Raw genomic sequence first — 19,659 nt, 5'->3', positions numbered from 1 at the left:
GCAACCAGGCTGGTATTTAGAGGGTATATACTACTATGCTGTAGACTAACCTAAACTACTAGCAATGTTTCCTCACACAAGGTTACACATGGACAACCTGTCAAAATATATTGACAGCCACCAAGTTATATTTTGTCCCATTTAAAAATAGAGGTAGCTTAGACATAAAAATGAGTAACATACTAGAAAAACACTGAAAGAATTCCCTGCTGAAGATCTGTTAGAACAGTTTACAGCAGAACAGGACATGGCTTTACTACAGCTTCACATGTGTATTGGAAAGTGCGTTCATGAGACTCGACCATCGATGTCGAAAACTGTTGACCACCTCATCAACCACGCCATTTTATTTATCACCAAATAACAATTTGGTACGATGTTTCTCTCCCACACACTGGGTGTTTGAATGACACTGTGGACTTCTCTTGAGCCTTGGTGGTTTTGGTTCAAATAGCTGATCTGGTGTGAATTGTCTGCTACAGACCTTTATATGGGTGGAAATTGTGAAATGGTCATGAGCTACATGTTTTACCTTGATCTCCTGAGCTCACTCTGAGCCAGGAAGCTGTCTAATAACTCATACACTGGATTTAAAAGGATATAACTCTGTGTAGAACCTGGAGAGGTAATCTGCCATGACCACTCCTTCTCTATCATGTTGTCCTTACTCTGTCTTACTGAGAGTTTGCTGCTGATGTACAGCACGGGGCCAGGAACTGCCTCACTCCCTTTTTAGTCTTGGGTCTTGGGCAATATCAATTTGGGGAAGCACCTGGCCATGGCCCAAGTGGAAGCCCAGATCCCATACTTCGCAAGTATTTTAGAGCTTGACGTGGGTAGTAAAATGAGTACCTTTACTTCCGGTGCAAATTCCCATAGCCAAGTAACTCCTGTGTTAGGTGTGAAGTTTTGCTCTCAGGTCCAGTATGTAATGAATTTAATTTTTGCTATTAGAAGGTCCCTCCTCCCAATTTTCCCAAGTGTCAGATGGGTAACACTCCATGGTGGCTTGTGGGACCTCTTTTACTGCAAACAACAGAGGTTTGAGCCACTTATCCCAATTCCAAGCATCATCGTGAACGAACTTACAAATCATATTTTTAAGCATTTTATTAAACCATTCAACCAGCCCATCTGTCTGGGGATGGTAAATACTGGTGTGAATCAATTTAATCAATTTAAACCCTCATGCCCTCATTCAGTCTGTTCTAATGGCCAACGAGGTCCATGCCAGTTTTTTCGAAGGGAACCTTGATTAAATGAAGGGGGCGCAATGGTGCTTTTGAGGTGGCCATTGGATTCACCAGCTGACATTCGCGACATGCAGCACACCATTTGCGAACATCGCAGCGAAAGCCTGGCCAATAGAAATGGGCCATGAGACGGGCTAGTGTTTTATCCTGCCCCGATTGCCCAGCCATGGGATTATGATGAACCGCATGGAACAGGAGTTCCCTACATCTCTTCTGTACCAACAGTTGGGTTGTCTCTTCCTTGGTGTGAGTGCCCTGCATCACTCAATATAACTATATAACAATATAAGCCTTAATAATTGAAAAGTCTGGATGGTTTTTATTAGGCTGGATTTGTTGACCATCAATTACTTTCACTTGGTCAAAGACGTGCCTCAGGGTGTCGTTGTATGAGTGCTCTGAGGGGAAGTCCCCCGATACTGAGCTGATTTTGACGACCCTGGCACTGCCTCCCCAGTCAATGCTGCGTACATTCCACACCGTGCCTCGCTATTGTAAGAACCATCTACAAACATTTCTCTCACTAATGCCTGAAACCCTGCTCAATTTGTCCCAAGAATTAGTGGATTGGTGAGGTGAGGACTAACCTCCACTTTACGCTTTTGCCAACCGGGAAATTAATAATGACTGGTACCAGCGGATGCTCGTGAACGGATGCATTTCCAGGAAATGGAAAAAAGACTAAACTAGCATATATTAATGTAGATATGGATTGTCTGAATGTGACACCCAGTAACATTTTAAAATATAAACACACAAATCCATCTTTAATTTCTAATGTTAATTTAAATGAAGCAAAAGAAGAGATTGTCAGTTTCTCTCGCGCCCCCATTTATAAATCAAGTGACCCCATATGGGGTTGTGACCCCTAGGAATCCGTGCTTTAATGGCCATGGAGCAGGAGCTTACAGTCCAAGGTACCTCAGTGGTTCTCCAAAAAAATACACAGATACACAGTTTTATATCTGTCTAGGTTGTTATCTCCTATTCATGCTTAAACAAAAGAGTTAAAATTCATTGGCTCACAATGCACGATGTGATGAACGTGGCAGGACTTTCTGCTGAGGCAACATAGCAGCAGCACCCTGATTCTCATTCAACTATTCATTGTCTAAGAACTTCTCCAACTTCCCTTTAATTAGTCTGTTAAAAGTCAGAGTTTGCAGTCCTAGGTGTGAACCCTGTTGTCTTTCTGAATACCTAGAGCCTGTCAGTCATTTCAGTGACATTTAGTTAAACTGGCTTCTTGTTTATCATCTTTTTTATATCAAAATAATGAACTGGTTATTTGGTGTTGGTACTGCACACTTACCTGTTGAAAAGTTAAAATCTGTCTGGTATTTCAGTGTAATTAAATGAAATATCTTGGTAATTACCATCATTTGTACCCAGTACTTTGGAATACCACACACTAACCTGATTAATATCTAGACCTAAGAGGACTACAAATGAAAGGTTACCAATTGAAAAACTTGTGAAACCACTTTTTGGTTGTATTTAGGTGACAATCCACCTGAGACGGCTGCTCCACAGGAGCCCTCCCAGTCTTCTCAAACGGAGGATGGATTTGTGGTAAGGAGCAATTCTCTACATTCTTGTTTGTAATCTGTATTTTATGTTAATTGAATTCATTCGTAGATACTCGGAGATACTGTTGTGTGTTGGGAAATAAATCAGTTAATAATTAGATAATTCACATAGTAGAATTCCAGTTTGTTAAAATTATTATTAGTATTATCTTGCAATTATTTAAAATGATGTTCTATGTATTATTATTTTCAGTGTACACTGTATAATATCACCACAGCAATAAAGAAATGCTAAAAATAAGCAGTTTCTGGAACAGCGTTCCAGTCCACAGAGGTCTCTTATTAGACCATCTGTATATAAATACCTACTTCATTTGACAACCTAAGCTTCTGTCTAGGTTGCTTTATTGGTTTTTCCCTGTTTTTTCTATGGTAATTTTTCCAAATAGAAGATTGCCAGATCGAAGATCCAGATCCCAACAAAAAAAAAAGCAAAACAAGCATTTCTACCCTTTCAGGATTAAGGAGAGCAGGGGAGGTAGCTTTGCAGTCAGGTTCTGCATCAATCATGAAAACTTAGCTTGATGGTGGATTTTTAGGAATGTACAGATTCTGTAGTAATGCACAGTAAACTGTTAAAAAAAAAACAGTACATTTTCACTATAATCCTTTTACAAATCAGAAGTCTAGTGTCCACATGGTTGACATTTTCTCTGTTGATCTGCAGTTACTGATGCAAATGGACGTCACCATTGACATTATTTATAAAGTGTCTGACACATAGTTGTGGACCTATTCAAACTTTTTGTCAAAAGCTGTAAGTGCCATTTTTGACCATTTTTGGTCAAATCTTTTCAGGGACATCCATAATAAATATGAGTAACTGATTTGACTGATTAATGAACTCTGTTTACCTTGAAATAATGCGAAGGAGCCAATGTGAGTCCAGAGCACATGAGGCAGTTTAAGGGGACGGGGCTCATATATATATACATATACTGCATATAAAATGACGATTTTATTGTCCTCTCACAATATTACACTGCCACGATATCCAGTGACATTTGTGTATATACTAGATGTTGGAGCGTGGCTGTGGGGATTTGTGTTCATTCAGCTACAAGAGCATTAGTGAGATCAGGCGCTGATGTTGGGATGTCGAGGAGGTCTGGGGTTCAGTCGGTGTTCCAGTTCATCCCAAAGGTGTTCAGTGGGGTTGAGGTCAGGGCTCTGTGCAGGACACTCGAGTTCTTCCACTCCAACCTTCACACACCATGTCTTCATGGAGCTCGCTTTGTGCACAGGGGCATTGTCATGCTGGACTAGACCCCTTAGTTCCACTGACAGGAAACTGTAATGCTACAGCATACAAAGACATTTTATACAATTGTGTGCTTCACACTTTGTGGCAACAGTTTGGGAAGAACCACATATGGGTGTGATGGTCAGGTGTCCACAAACTTTTATAGTTGTATATGTGTGTAGAGTAAATGTCACTGGATATCGTAGCAGTGTAATATTGTGTAGGGACAATAAAATTGTCCTATTGCATAAGCATACTTTGTCTCAGTGTATATAATTATCATTTGAATGACTTGCACCTACCTGTACTATTCTGAAGCTAAAAGTTTAAAATTCTTACCTATAATTCCGTAATTTTGAATATAAATCTCAACTACATTCCTCACTTATTTTTATACACAATATTTTTTTTCTAGGTTGTGTCTGTACCTCCAGTTGAAGGTATGAGATTTTTTTTTAAAAATTGTCAGTGAAATCAAAGTGCTTATTATTTTTTATTTTTATCACTGTTAAATCCATGTAAGGAGCTCAGAAAGTTTATTCTGCGCTTTACACAAAGTTTCCTTTCACTGTTAGCACGGGCTTATGTACACAAATATCTTTTTCCTTTAGGGTCAGACTATGCATTATACGGGCCACATTATTATAACAGGTAAGAATAATTTTATGCATGAAAAATGAATTTTATGTCTATAGTGAAGCATTATCTTTAAAATAGAAATCAGTTTAGTTCAAGTATATATGAAGCTTTGATACTTGCACTTAATGTCCACTTTATTAGGAACACCTGTACACCGGCACATTCATGCAGTTATCTAATCAGCCAATCAGCAGCACAGTGCAAAAAAATCATGCAGATACAGGTCAAGAGCTTCAGTTAATGTGATCTCTGTCTAGGCAGTTGTGCCATATTCTTTCCCTTTTTAAATTATGCATTTGCTGTCAATCCGTGGGATAATTTTATAACTAAACCCTGATTGATCATTTTCCACAACTTTGTCCAGGACTAGTTTTGATAGCTCCTTGGTCTTCATGATGCTGTGAACAGATGGTCGCTATGCACTGTTCATGCAATGGCTGGCTTTTATTTCTTGTATCAAGGGGATGTAGGTCACACTGCGAGATTTGGTGAAATGTGGATTCTAAGGTAGATAATGGATTGTTCTGCTCACTAAAAATGCAAATCCCTGACTATGATTTTGTCAGCATACCTGAGATGCTGATAACATTTTAACAGTTTAACGAAAGCAAAACAGTAATACAGACATCATTGTACCTCTTTGTGGTTGAAAAGGTTTTTATACAGATGGTGAATTAGCAAAATTCAGCATTGGAGGCTGCTACTAGTAATGTATAAGGGGATTTGCAAAAGTGCATTAAGTTAAACATATGATGATGAATCGGTAGTTGTCTAGAACAGGAGTTCTTTTCTTCACCTCATTTTGTAAATTGCTCTTGCTGTTTTTGTTCTTCCTCTTTTTTATTATTTTTTTAATCTGCTTCTACTATTACAGATGCTGTAAGTAATTAGTCCTCACAAGAGAACCAGAGCAAGTAGCTGATCTCTATAGTCATAACACTTCACCTTTTATTTCACAGTGCGACGGAATATGACGATGAAAACGTCATTTGTGTGAAATTTTATGCTGCTCTTCAGAAGGGACTCGGTACTGGACATGATGAGATGTATCTTGTCTGCAATGGACTAAAATTTAGGATGACTCCCGTAAGGTAAGTTCATAAATTATATTTTAAACCGCAAAAGGAACTGGTATTCTTAGCTGTGACCTAGCGAGCCAGTATCGGAGTGTATTTATTGATAGAGACTTCAAAGCACTTTTGTAAGTCGCTCTGGATAAGGGTGTCTGCCAAATGCCATAAATGTAAATGTAATGTAAATGCTTATTAGCAACACACAATCTGCCTCCATATATCATGGTATTTCTTTCACACTCCAAAAAGTACATTTTCAGTCAATTTTAGTAAACAGTTTTAGTAGCTGCAATATGAAGCAGCAATTTGGCTGTCCACTGCAATATTAAGCAGCATAAAAAGTACATTAAAGATAAATTATACAGTTTATACTAATACAAGAAGATGCTAGAGATTCAAATGAACGTCTAATACTAGCTGAATATAGGGCTGTATTCATTAAGTTAAAGTTACAGTCTCATTGTACATTATGCACTGGCGTTCAGTGTTACTTTTCTGCTGTGATGTTGGCACAGGTGAGGAGCAATTTTAAGTTCAGTGTTCTCTAACTGTTATGTAGGAGGGTTCAACCATATTTGAATGACTTGTGACTTGAATTCTTGAGCTATCCTGCTACCCTGATTCACGTTAAGCCAAAAGACAATGCCACCAAATACTAACAACTCATGTAAATTTTGACCCACTGAAAATGTGCAATAATATATAAAAGCTGAAATAAACATGTCTCTTAGCTGTTATTTTGAAATCAGCTCTTGTGTAAATAAAGTAGATTCTCTGATTGTCTTAACATAGGTAATGTGTGGTACCGTGTGCAGATATGAAAATGAGTTTAAATTTCTTTAGTCTAATTGTATGTAAAGTTTGGTCTTAACTGTAGCCTGCAGTGCAGCATTATTCAAAACGGTTGTAGTTGTTATTAGGAAAATATTTTTCAAAAATAAAGTTGCAAATTGGGCTAAACGTCACTTTAATATTCAAGTCTGTCTCTCAAAAGATTTGAAAGGTTATTCTGTATGTTTTACTGTCTAATCACAATGCTCCCAGCATGCAGACCTGCTTTCCAATCAAACTAATTATATTATTAAAAATAAGAAATAAAATGTTTAATAATGGTTAAAAAAAAATCTGGCTTCCACCCTCAATATTCAGTATCTTATAAAATAGGACTTGATATATATATATATATATATATATATATATATATATATATATATATATATATATATATATAGTGTGCTGACAATTAATTGTTAGCACAACTTAACATAGAGCCTTTGTTTTCAGCATCTCTGCTCTCTTGTGCACAACTTTCTGTGTAGTGCTTAAATCTGTAGTTACCTCAGAATACTTTTATCTCAACTCTAAATACGGCTCTGTGTTTGTTCTTAAAGTATAGGACGCTTCTCAATTTTTGCAAGAATTTACTGGAATAGAATTAATATTACAATTGAACAGTATGCCAAAAAAGGACACAAGCCATCACAGTCAACATTTCACTAAATGAAAACATCAGAACTTTGGCATTTGTATAGAGTTTGATGTAGAAAATGAACTGTTTGTGTGTTTCTCCAGGACTGATGGAGCTGGTCGGATGTTCACACTTAGCCTTTCTCTCTACAAGGCGGATGCCGAGGTTCATTACACGTATTGTCTCACTGATAAAAAAGACAAATTTGAAACTCTTGAAGATGAAAAACAGAAGTATACTTACAGGACGCTGTACAGAAACATCTCTCAGAAGGATAAAGGTAAGACTGTCTATCTGCTTGTTATGTCACTCTTAATAAAAATGAACCAAAACGATTGTATAAAATAACTATTACACATAATAATTCAACTAATCCACACAATAATCACCTTTGCTGACTATTTTCTGTCCCTGGGGTATAAATCTGAGATTGCATATGTGTATGTAAAATACCTTTGTCATCAATCAGCATGGGGAAAATCATAGGACTTTCAGTACAAATGATACAGATGGTTGTTGGCCAGCACAAGATAGGTATTATCTGAGAATACAGAGTATTTAAAAATAACATTAAGCACTGGGAGTTTGGAAGATGGGATGCATGAACATATTGTATGTGTGTGTGTATGTATATAGACAGAGAGAGAGAGGGAGAGGGAGAGCACTTTATTAGGAATACTGTACAAATACTGGGTAGAGCCTCCCGTTGCTCTCAAAACAGCCTAAAGTCTTCATGGCATGGATTCTACAAGATGTTGGAAACATTCCTTTGAGATTCTGGTCCATGTTGATTGCATCATGCATTTCCTGCAGATTTTTCAGGGGCATTTTCATGCTTTCTACCACATCCCAAAAGTGTTCTATTGGCTTCAGACACGGTGACTGGGAAGGCCACTGAAGAACTCAATGTCATGTTCATGAAACCAGTTTGAGATTTTTTTGCTTTGTGACATGGTGCATTATCATGCTGGAAGTAGCCATTAGAAGACGGGTAAATTGTGCACATGAAGAGATGCACGTGGTCAGCAACAACACTCAAATAGGCTGTGGCATTCACGTTATGATTGACTGGTATTAACAGACCAAAAGTGTGCCAAGAAAACATTCCCCACACCATTACACCACCTCCACCAGCCTGGACTGTTGACACAAGGCAGGTTGGGTCCATGGATTCATGCTGTTGGTGCCAAATTCTGACCCTCACATCTGTGTCTAACCCTCCCATCCTCAGCAGAAATTGAGAAATTCATTCATTCAGAAATTCATCAGACCAGGCTATGTTTTTCCAGTCTTCAACTGTCCAGTTTTGGCGAGCCTGTCCCCACTGCAGCCTCAGCTTTCTGTTCTTGGCTGACAGAAGTGGAACCCGACATGTTCTTCTGACACTGTAGCCCATCCGCCTCAAGGTTCAACGTGTTGTGCATTCTGAGATGCTTTTCTGCTCACCACAGTTGTACATAGTGGTTATCTGAGTTACTGTAGCCTTTCTGGCAGCTCAAACCATTCTCGCCATTTTCCTCTGACCTCCCTTATCAACAAGGCATCTCCACCCACAGAACTGGCACTCACTCAGTGTTTTTTTGTTTTTCTGTGTAAACTCTAGAGACTATGGTGTGTGAAATTTCCAGGAGATCAGCAGTTTCTGAAATACTCAAACCAGCCCGTCTGGCACCAACAGCCATGCCACGTTTAAAGTCACCGAGATCACACTTTTTCTTCATTCTGATGTTTTATGTGAACATTAACATAAGCTCTTGACCTGTATCTGCATGATTTTATGCATCGTGCTGCTGGTTGGCTGATTAGATAACTTGAATGTGCAGGTATACAGATAATCCTAATAAAGTAGACAGTGAGTGTATATTCCCTTTACATTGGAACATACCAGTGGGCCTTTTTTATAAATACAGAAGTCACAATAAGAAGAAGACTTCTGCATACAATAATAATTGGTGTTATTATTATATAAAGACAACAGATTAAAATGTATTTAAGATTAAGTACATTAGATTTTTGTCATCTATTCATAACTATTCATAACCTTGTCATCTATTCATAACTGTGTTGGACAAAAGAGAGAGCAGGGGTTTGTCCAAGATCCTGTACAAAGTGTTCAAATTTGTGTTAGACATTACAGAAAGAGAAAAGCCCTTTTATTCTTGTCATCATCAGGTTCAACCTGGAGGGGTGCTGATCTGTTTGCACCCAGTGTTGATTTTAAAAACGTATTTTGGCAAATATAAAACTATATAATGATATATGAGTATTGTCCTCGAAGTAATACTCATTTCATTACTTAATTTTTGCTTGTCAGCTATAAATTAGTCTTCATAGTTCATAGTTCAACCAAGCAATATACTTGCTGAAAGTGAAGTTCTCCCCCATCCTCCTTTACAAAAGTCTTTCTGAGTCTTGTAATTGAATATGCATGCTTTATTGAAACAACTTTGGGTTTAAAGTAGTAAAATACAGTTGTTATTCTTGTCCAGAATGCATTCCCTTAAAAAGTTATAGGTATATGTGTAGGTATGTTTTTGTATTTGTAAAAGATGTAAATATTCTGCATTTCTTGTCTTATTTTACAGTCTTCCACCAGTTTGATGATGTATGCATGCAACCAGAAACATGGTGGCCCTCATGGGGGAGTAAGACCACGAAGATTAATACAATACGAGAGGAATTCATTCAGTCGACATTAACACAGTTGATGAATTGCACAAATGCGGATTTATCAGAGATGCAGGCTACAGTTAACTTTTTTTGTGAGTGTCTACAAACTAGACGTGTTTCTGTCCCTGGACTGATGCCTGTAAAATTGCAGATATCATGGGTAAGTACAGATGTAATGATTTACAGAACTACAATAGCGTTAGTATATTAATTCATAATACTGGTTTTCCTTAAAAATAATGCCAAATCTATATACAGAATATTTATTGCTTAAACTCAAAAGGAAATTGTTCTTCCCTTAACTTATTATTGGAGAAACAAAATACTATTTCCAAGCACACAAATTTCTGTTCATTCTGAATCTGTATGATGTAAAAAACTTAAAACACTTTTTACTGCATACTTAACAGTGTTTACCTCAATAATTCATGTGGTAATTTCTTTTAGGACAATTTAAAGGGAAGAGTGGACAGAGCATTTAAGTGTGCAATTGAGGAGTCAAGAGATACTACTCCAGTTCAGTATGTTCTCGCTGCAGCACTTCTTGCAATGTTTCTTCATGTAAATCTTGAAAAAGCTACAATTGAGAAGCTGTCTAAAATTATCGAAAGAAATGGCGAGCTGCAAGGCCCCCTGGCAAGTCTTGAAGACTCAGTGAGAAGGTGAGTTCAGGTTTTCTCCCCTCAGTTTGATGTGAAGCAGTGGATCTTAATTGTTCTTCCTTATAACTATTTCCAGAGATTTTTTTTTTTTGAAAAGCCACAGTGTGATTCTGTTAGATCCCCCAGAAGATATTGTTCTTAAAAGATCTTTGTTGTTGTTGTTTTTTTTATGTGCATGATTTCTTGTCATAGGAAAGAATTAATACAGCGTCTCTGCTCTGTAAAGTTTCTCTGTGATTGATAGGGGAGATAGATTATGCCACCCCTCCCTCCCTGAGAGTACGGCCAGTTTTGCTCTCTTGAACCTTAGTTATGTTTCCTGTTTACTTCTAGTCTTTCTCTGTCTCTCATAAGTATGTTCCCTGCTATATTTTACATGATATCATTAAATTAATGAATAAAGCCTAGGTCAAGCTAGATTTTGTAAGAAGGTCTATTTTCCTTATATTTTGCTATATCGTTACCATCTCCTAGAACAATATAACAGGGAAAAATAAACATGAACATGAAATAGTTCTTCACTCTCTACCGGAGAATCCCAAACTTAGATGAACTACCAAAAGGTGGTGTGCACCAAGCAAGTATCAGCACTCAGAAGTTCCTTATTTAATCATGTTTATTCTAATTTATGCCAAAATTCTTACAGTATAAATATAGGACCATAAATCAGTGCTGTTCATTACATTGACACGGGAGAGAAAAATGGAAGAAAACAAATAGTGACTAATATTTTTAAATGCATTGTTAAAGAAAAAGTGAATAGAATAGGCCAAGTACACATGGTGCCAGTGATATGCAAGTCTGACATGCAGTTTAGTTTTGTGAATTTGGAATTGGTTCATTACCCCAAACTAACTCACTATAGGTAGGATCAATAACTTGCCATTTCCAAACAAGGTATATAAGCAGAGGTAAGTAAACAAGTAGGCCTAGTGACAAGAATATAGTATGAAGAACCACTAGAACTTGTCATGTATATTGTTGTCTATAAGTGACAATATGTCATTAAAATAATCTTTCTTTCCCTCTCCAGGAAATTGTCTGAGGCTGTGCGGTATATGTTCAACCTGGCCTGCGACAAGTCACCAAATGCAGCTCTTTGGTTTATGGCCCTGTTTTATGCATTATCTCCAGAATCTGTGAAGCTGTTACCAGATAGACAGCAAGCTATGCCTCAAGTATCATACAGGTAAGGCTACTCGCTTCAGTCTACAAAGTTGAAACATGTTGCCAGCTCACAGCTCGAGGGTCCCTGGATTGATCCTGAGCTCGGGTCACTATCTGTGTGGAGATTCTGTACATGTTTATACTGTGGGTTTACTCTGGGTTCTCAGTTTCCTCCCACATTAAACACATGCCAGTAGGTGGATTGGTTAAGATTAATTGCCCCTATTTGTAAACGAGTGTGAGTGTATGTGTGTGTTGCCCTGTGATGGACAGGTCCTGTCCAGAGTGCATGAGAGAGTGAAATCTTGTGCAAGTTATTGAAGTAGATATATTATAAGAACAAAGCAATGGCTTAAAGGAAATTGAAAACATTTAGAAGAAAATGATCTGCTTTGTCTGAAAGATTTCTAAACTGTTGTACTCATTTTTATAGACTTGAGTTGGATCAAGCCTTCTGGAAACAACAACCAAGCATATAAGAATGTGATTTTTCTCAATAGTCAATTAAAAATCTAATATAGCTTCTGTGATGTACAATATATGAACAAAAGTATTGGGACACCTGACCATCACACCCATATGTGCTTGTTGAACATCCCATTCCAGATTTATTCCCCCTGTGTTTGCTGTTATAATGAGCTCCGCTCTTCTGGGAAGCTTTCCACTAGATGTTGGAGCGTGGCTGTGGGGATTTGTGTTCATTCAGCTACAAGAGCATTAGTGAGATCAGGCGCTGATGTTGGGATGTCGAGGAGGTCTGGGGTTCAGTCGGTGTTCCAGTTCATCCCAAAGGTGTTCAGTGGGGTTGAGGTCAGGGCTCTGTGCAGGACACTCAAGTTCTTCCAGTCCAACCTTCACACACCATGTCTTCATGGAGCTCGCTTTGTGCACAGGGGCATTGTCATGCTGGACTAGACCCCTTAGTTCCAGTGACAGGAAATTGTAATGCTACAGCATACAAAGACATTTTATACAATTGTGTGCTTCACACTTTGTGGCAACAGTTTGGGAAGAACCACATATGGGTGTGATGGTCAGGTGTCCACAAACCATATAGTGTATAACTGTGCATTTGGTAAAGGAATGCAGTGGTGTAGATGTTTACATGTCTCAATACCACTTAAATAAGCTGAGTAGCTTGTCTCCATACTCTATGTGCTAGTTAACAACCTTCTAATATGTACAGAATGGGTTTATGGTACATTATTTTTTTCCCTTTTTTTTTAATAGTGTCTTTAACTGCAGGGCTCCAATCTTCTTAAAACTTTTTAAAGAAGATCCCAGAACCATCCTGAAATTTGTGTCAGCCCTCTCTAACTGAAAATTGACAGACCCAAATAATATATTTCTTTTCTTTACAATACTGTTAGATTTATTTCCCCATAAGTGAAGTAACTTCCATGACATCAGCAATAAGCTGCTTTTGGATTATCCTGACTCTATTATATTTAAGCATATATTACTTATGTGATTATATATAAATCTTTATTTTATCACAAATACCTCAAAGTACAGTGAAATTCTTTCTTGGCATATTCCAGCTTGTTAGGAAGCTGGGGTCAGAGCGCAGGGTCAGCTGTGATACAGCACCTCTGGAGCAGAAAGGGTTAAGGGCCTTGCTCAAGGTCTTGGTGGTGCTGGGGCTTGAAACCCCGACCTTCTGATCAGTAACCTAGACAGCAATAAGTATACCAAGTATATTTTTTGCCTGAAAATGTATTTTCTGTACACCGTAATATAAAGCAATTATATAAATTTATATATTATATAATTATAAAACAGGGAGTAGAATGATGGAGAGACAAAACAATCTGTAAGCTGCAGATTACTTTAATATGCAACAGTAAAAGCACTCCATTTTAACATGTGAATGGTCTGACACACACACACACACACACACACACACACACACACACACACACACCCAGTGGCAGACACTCACTCTCTGTCTCAACTACTTTTTTTTGAGTACTTTTTTAAAATGACAATTTGATGGTATCTTGAATACACTACTTTCATGTTTAAAAAAAAAGTCACCTTCCCTACCGCAATCTAAAATTCATTCACCTGTTACTTTATATATTTTATAAGCGTTAAGTGTAATATGCAACACTATCGTTCTGAAATGGCCTCAAAACAGATTTTACTTTGTCCTTTATCTTGCATTAGTCTGGAGCCTTGGTCTGAAATAAGTAGTACATTCAGATAAAGCAGGTATTTATTTATGTGCCTGTTTATTTGTTTGGCTCAGGTATTGGAAATTGTTTCTTTTTTTTATTATGGTATTTATTTGTATTTTTTATAATATATTTTATAATTTAATCATGTGTTTCTTACCAAGGAACTTATCTGAAGTGATCAAGACCCACTCTTTGGTGATAAACAGACACGAAGCATTCAGAGCTGCTGTATTAAACATGGCTAATCTCGAACACCTTCAGCTCTTATCGAAGCTCAACATTACTCCAGATGAACTCCTGTCACAGCTGAAAAAATGGCAGACCTGCAGCAGTTTTCATGTAAGTGAATTTTCAAAGTATTGACTGGGTTCAATTTACAGGACTATTCCAGGGGTATCCAGATGTAACCCACAAAGGGCCAGTGTTACTGCAGGTTTTCTTTCCAACCAATCAGGAGCCATACCTGATTCCATCAGTATAATCGGTAGATCTTGGTCTTCAATTAGAGCATCATTAGCTTGAGTAGCAGGAATATGTTAAATAATGATAATAAAAAATATGTTGATTACCGCTCTTGAGGGTCTGACAAAAATGCTTGGCAAAATTTAAATTAGACACGGCTGGTTTACACGAAAATCTGCAGCTACACTGGCCCATCACGGATAAGATTGAGGACATTAAAAAAGCATTCTTGTACTTTACATCCACAATTACTGTAGATTGCAATGTAATGTGTCTTTTGGAGCAGCGCTGACTCAAAACACAGTTAGTATATATACAGTATATGTTTCTAAATGTTTTGGGCAAAATTTTCTTTGACCCCCAATTTAAACCTTTTGTGTTAGTACCATGTGTTTTTGTAATGTAAATAGCTAAAAACCAAAGGAATATACACTGACTTACTGGTCTAGTGGGAAGTGTTGTGCTGTTCTAGGAAAATAATCCACTCCAGGGTGGTGTCATACAACCCCACGCCAAGCAGAGGAGCCTGATTTATACTGGGAGCCTAATTGCCTTTCAAAATATTAGCGCATAAAATCCAGGAGGAGAATATGAGTTTCTTTCATGACCCCATTTGTGCTGTAAATCAGGCAACCCCTAGTTCCTAAACTAGGGATCGCTATTTTTTTAAATGTTCATCTTAAATCTTAAATATCTTCCGCAGTATATATTTTAATTTCAAATTTAATCAATTAGTTATTTGAAAAAGGTTGGGATTGCAAGTTCAAATCTCGATGATGCTACAGCCATCCGTGTTCTGCAGAGTAAAAGAGTAAAATTGGCTGTGATCTCTGCGTGGAGGGCATACTCGATCTTCCCTGTCAGTCACACTAGCCAGTCGTGGGTGTCTGGGAGCTCGTGTGTGTGTAAGAGGGCAGACAGCAGATTGTCCTGTTGCCCTATGATGCAAAATGAGCAGCAGGTTGAAAGAAAGTGGTTGGTTTTACACGTCTTGGGTAAAACTTGCGCTAGCCTTTACCCTCCCCAGTCCGTAACTGTCATATGAGGGGGGACAGCTGGCTGTGGTTGGGAATTGACAAGTGACTAAAAATTGGCGGAAAAAGACAAAAACAACCCTTTGGCAAGTTCCCTTACTGATGACGAGAAAGATATAAAGCAGAAGTGGAATGTTTTAATTAAATCCTAACAAAGGTTCAGATAAGCTTCATATTTATTTTGCCAGAAACTGCATCAGGCTGTGGAAGTGGTTGCTTTGCGGATTAAGGCCTGGCTGAACGAAAGGTAAATCAAACAAGACAACATACTGATTAATTCATAACTTAAATCTGTTAAAAGGTATATATTTATGATGATTTCTGTTTTAGTTTCTGAAAAAAATTACTCCATGTAACAACAAGGCCCTTTCAAATATGATGGTTGTGTATGTTTCCAACAAGCAGCCAAGAAGAATCAACTTCAGAAACACTGAAGACGGATGTACGCTCCTGCCTGCAGAAAACGCTGAACATCCTTGAAACATCTTTGAAAGACAGAAACTGGATAGAGCACTGGGACAATGTGCTGTCAGCACTGCAGCTTCTCAATGCATTCACTGACTCTTTTGACCATCTTTCAGATGATATGGTAAATAATTGCCTTGACAATTTATAAGTTTGACACTAAGTTTGGCATAAAGGTATCAGATGCAAATTCACTGAAATTTAGTAAAAAAAAAAAGAATTGGTAAATATCTACATTTTATTCACAGACTTAAGATTGATCTTGATCGAAAAATAAAGTCATTTGTTTACATTCATCTGTCCCAGCTTTATTAATATAATATTAATGTCCCAGCATTTAAGTGAAAATGTGCATGGAGTGTGAGTTGACTGTGCACAAATTATCCAGTGTAAGACCACCTTAGGTATTCCTGTTCAAATGCAAGCATTAACAGTGTAATGAATAAGAAATTCTAGTAAATGTTTTTGAATAATAATGTGTGAATAAACTTTAAATGTTTTTAAAGTTTTTACACTTCTTTTCATGTAGTATATTTGATTGTTTTGCAGAACCCCGGTGATTACAGGCCCAGTTTTTCTCATCTAAGTGAGAAAATGTCTGTCTGCATCTCATACCAGAAAGACAAGAAGGCATTGTCATTAGAAGTATGCATATTAATTCATTTTGCTGTAAAGAAATAATTTTGCTTATGAATAAACTTTACTATTCTTTTACTATTCTTTTGAGAGTTGAGTTGAGTGTGTGCAGAAAGGATTTAATCCTGAAAGTGTACAAATTGATATTCAGATCACAACAGATCTCCTAACAAACAGAAAATGGTCTGTCAAGAATGTTTGTGATTTCTTTCTCAGCGTTGGAGTCAAGTGTTTAATCTTCCATTGCCAAATATTTGGCAAAAAGACTGGGAGGAAATTCTAAAGACACACTTCAAAGAATATCTGAAAAAGGCAAGTTTTATCTGGTGTTAGAGCAGGCAGGCATAGATTAGCATCGGCTCTGATAATGTATAATTTAATTTAACATAATTGAAAGTGAAGAATACCAAAATAGAGTTGCTAATTGACAAGACAGCACACTAGAGTATGACAATGGAATGTAATATAAAGTCAATAAAAATGTTATTTGCAGTAAGATATAAAAATTAAAATTACAGCTTGTGTGATTATTACAGTGGACTAAAGCTGCTTCAGTTAATAGATTAACTGATTTCAACAAACCATTCAGTTTTATTTACATTTTACTCCACATAGTTCAACAGTTCAACTTTTGCCAACAACATGCTGCATTGTTTACAATGCGGTGTATATTTTTAACCCCTCTCTGTATTTATTAATCTGTTTGAACAGAAAAAGATCACTGACCAAGTGAAATACTACTGTAATCATTCTGGTGTTTGTCCAGCAATGGACAACTGCATGTTGGTTTGTGCCCAAGATGCAATTAACAGATTGACATCCAAGGTAAGATCTATAATTCAGTATTGCAGTAACCCCTCTTCTGCTTTTTACTTTTTGCGTTTTTCCACCCCAGATTGATATGAACACTTCATGATTGCTCCTTCTTTGTGATGATCTGACAATATTTACCTTAGTTTCCTGTTCTTTTCACACCACAAGGGGGCCCTGGGACTGTATGATACATAAACCCCTTCTCCAAATGATAGTAAAGTGTGCTTTTTTGCATATCTGTTTTAAAAATTGTGAGTGCCCCCTAAGCAACCTGTTATACTGCTTATATCAAAGAGCTATAAGACCTATATAAAGACTATATATATAACCAGATCTATAATGTCACTAAAGCATTGGTAAATTAAAACCAAAATGTAAACAGAATAAACATCACACTCACAGCTAAACAAAGAACGATCTTTAATTCTGGTGCATCTTTATGCTGTTTAGTAGCTGTACTGTACCTCCGTGGTGTCACACATTCCTAAAGCTTTGTGGGTAAATTGTCTGTCACATTTAGATAGACCCAATCTTGCAATCTAAGCATGATGCCCGGACAGTTATTAAATGAACCCTGCATCAACTGTAGATTTTTTTAAGGGCAACGAGGCCATCCTTATGCTCTATGATAATATACATGAAAATAATAAAAAAAACATGAATCATCCTTTTTAGGACGTAATGCATGGATTGTGGTTTTCACTTAACACCCACATATTTGACTTAAATAGTTTTCAATTATTTAAATAAATAAGATGCACTGCTATTAAGCTAGGAATTATGAATTTCTGTATTACATCTACAGCAGTTGTAATTTATGCATTTTTTTTCCCCTCTTACATTTTTTTAGAGCAACCAGAAAGGACAGCAGTTCAGTCTGGTAAGACATCAGTAGTCAGACATCGAAAACAATACGATACACATCTGTACCAAATTACTAATTTTACTGTGGATTATTTGGCGATGGACTATATGGCCATAAATATGTGCACCCCTGACCATCGCACCCATATGTGGTTCTTCTCCAAACTGTTGCCACAAAGTTGGAAGCACACAATTCTATAGAATATCTTTGTATGCTGTAGCATTACAATTTCCCTTCACTGGAACCAAGAGGCCCAAACCTGTTCCAGCATAAGTGCGCTCCATGAAGATATGGTGTGTTAAGGTTGGAGTGAAAGAAATTGAGTGACCTGGACCCATCTTTGGGATGGATTGAAAGACCAACTGCACCAGGCCTTGCCCAACGTCAGGGGGAATATGGGGGAGGGGAGCAAACCTCATTATTGATGGATATGGTTTTGGATTGGAATTTACAAGCACATGTGGGTGCGATGGTAAGGTGTCCACATACAGTGGCTTGCAAAAGTATTCAACCCCCCTGGAATTGGTCAAACCAAAGTCCCGATCTGAATACCATTGAAAATCTGTGGCACTGCTTGAAAATTGCAGTCAGCAAACAACATCCAACCAATCTAAAGAACCTGGAGCAAATCTGCCAGGAAGAAAGCGTGAAAATCACTCCCAACCTGTGTGCAAAGCTGGTAGGAACTTAACCCCAACAGATTTAAAGTTGTTATTGTAGCGAAAGTTGGTTCTACCAAGTACTAGTCTGAAGTGGTTGAATACTTCTGCAAGCAGCATTTTTTAGTTTTAACATTTAGAATCTGTGTAAGTGTCCTTTGTAATCCAACTGAATTTGATGACTATTAAGGAGGAGGAATACTTCTGCAAGGCACTGTACTTTTGGCCATATAGTGTATGTACTTAACCAGTGCAATTGTATTGTCAAATAGAAGGATCTATTACGCTCAACATCAGAGTCTCCTAAATGTGGAACACTGGTGTCCTTCATTATCGAAAGCAAACTGCGTGCTCTAGCCTGGAACCGTGAGGACTACCTTTATCTTCTGTATGATGAACAGCTGAGAGATGTTTTTTTGACAATGCGTAAGATTTTATTATTTTTTTTCTTTAAAATATGATTTATTCAGATAGTTCTGTGTCACTTGTATTGACCTTGCCTTTCCAATACTTTCGGAGGGGACTGTATGTGATGGTTCAATTTATTTGGCCATATAGTGTAATTAAGTTGCTTTATGAAAATATGAAGTCAATATGAGACTATCACCAGCAGTGGAGGACAGGTTCGCTCATAGCTCAAGCTGTTACACAGACAGCCTCAAATGCCCAGCGTGTCCCAGCTAAGCAGATGTAAATGGAAAGTTGGCCATTTACTGATGACTCTTTATAGTATGGTCAGAAGGTTACAACGTGTGTGCGTGTGCATACAAGAAAATATCCA

The 19,659-nt window shown here is 37.5% G+C and overlaps 1 protein-coding gene across 5 annotated transcripts in view; it reads left to right on the top strand.

The window, feature by feature from the left end:
* LOC113527995 (E3 ubiquitin-protein ligase rnf213-alpha) overlaps positions 1 to 19,659 on the top strand; it is a 67,574-nt gene that overhangs the window by 9,490 nt on the left and 38,425 nt on the right. For 4 of the 5 annotated variants that reach the window (XM_053228855.1, XM_034299227.2, XM_034299230.2 and 1 more), the window contains 16 exons: positions 2,755 to 2,825; positions 4,501 to 4,525; positions 4,697 to 4,736; positions 5,684 to 5,815; positions 7,370 to 7,545; positions 9,851 to 10,095; positions 10,383 to 10,597; positions 11,631 to 11,786; positions 14,106 to 14,283; positions 15,629 to 15,687; positions 15,843 to 16,029; positions 16,455 to 16,550; positions 16,758 to 16,853; positions 17,253 to 17,366; positions 18,205 to 18,234; positions 19,151 to 19,304. In XM_053228855.1, coding sequence (XP_053084830.1) covers positions 2,755 to 2,825; positions 4,501 to 4,525; positions 4,697 to 4,736; positions 5,684 to 5,815; positions 7,370 to 7,545; positions 9,851 to 10,095; positions 10,383 to 10,597; positions 11,631 to 11,786; positions 14,106 to 14,283; positions 15,629 to 15,687; positions 15,843 to 16,029; positions 16,455 to 16,550; positions 16,758 to 16,853; positions 17,253 to 17,366; positions 18,205 to 18,234; positions 19,151 to 19,304 — 1,974 coding nt within the window. The remainder of the gene's footprint in view (positions 1 to 2,754; positions 2,826 to 4,500; positions 4,526 to 4,696; positions 4,737 to 5,683; positions 5,816 to 7,369; positions 7,546 to 9,850; positions 10,096 to 10,382; positions 10,598 to 11,630; positions 11,787 to 14,105; positions 14,284 to 15,628; positions 15,688 to 15,842; positions 16,030 to 16,454; positions 16,551 to 16,757; positions 16,854 to 17,252; positions 17,367 to 18,204; positions 18,235 to 19,150; positions 19,305 to 19,659) is intronic. The other variant, XM_034299229.2, reaches the window with a different exon arrangement.

The sequence above is a fragment of the Pangasianodon hypophthalmus genome, chromosome 24, assembly GCF_027358585.1.
Source record: "Pangasianodon hypophthalmus isolate fPanHyp1 chromosome 24, fPanHyp1.pri, whole genome shotgun sequence".
Taxonomy (NCBI): Eukaryota; Metazoa; Chordata; class Actinopteri; order Siluriformes; family Pangasiidae; genus Pangasianodon; species Pangasianodon hypophthalmus.
Note: the sequence above shows the minus strand (reverse complement) of the source record. Positions and strands in the feature narration are given on the sequence as shown.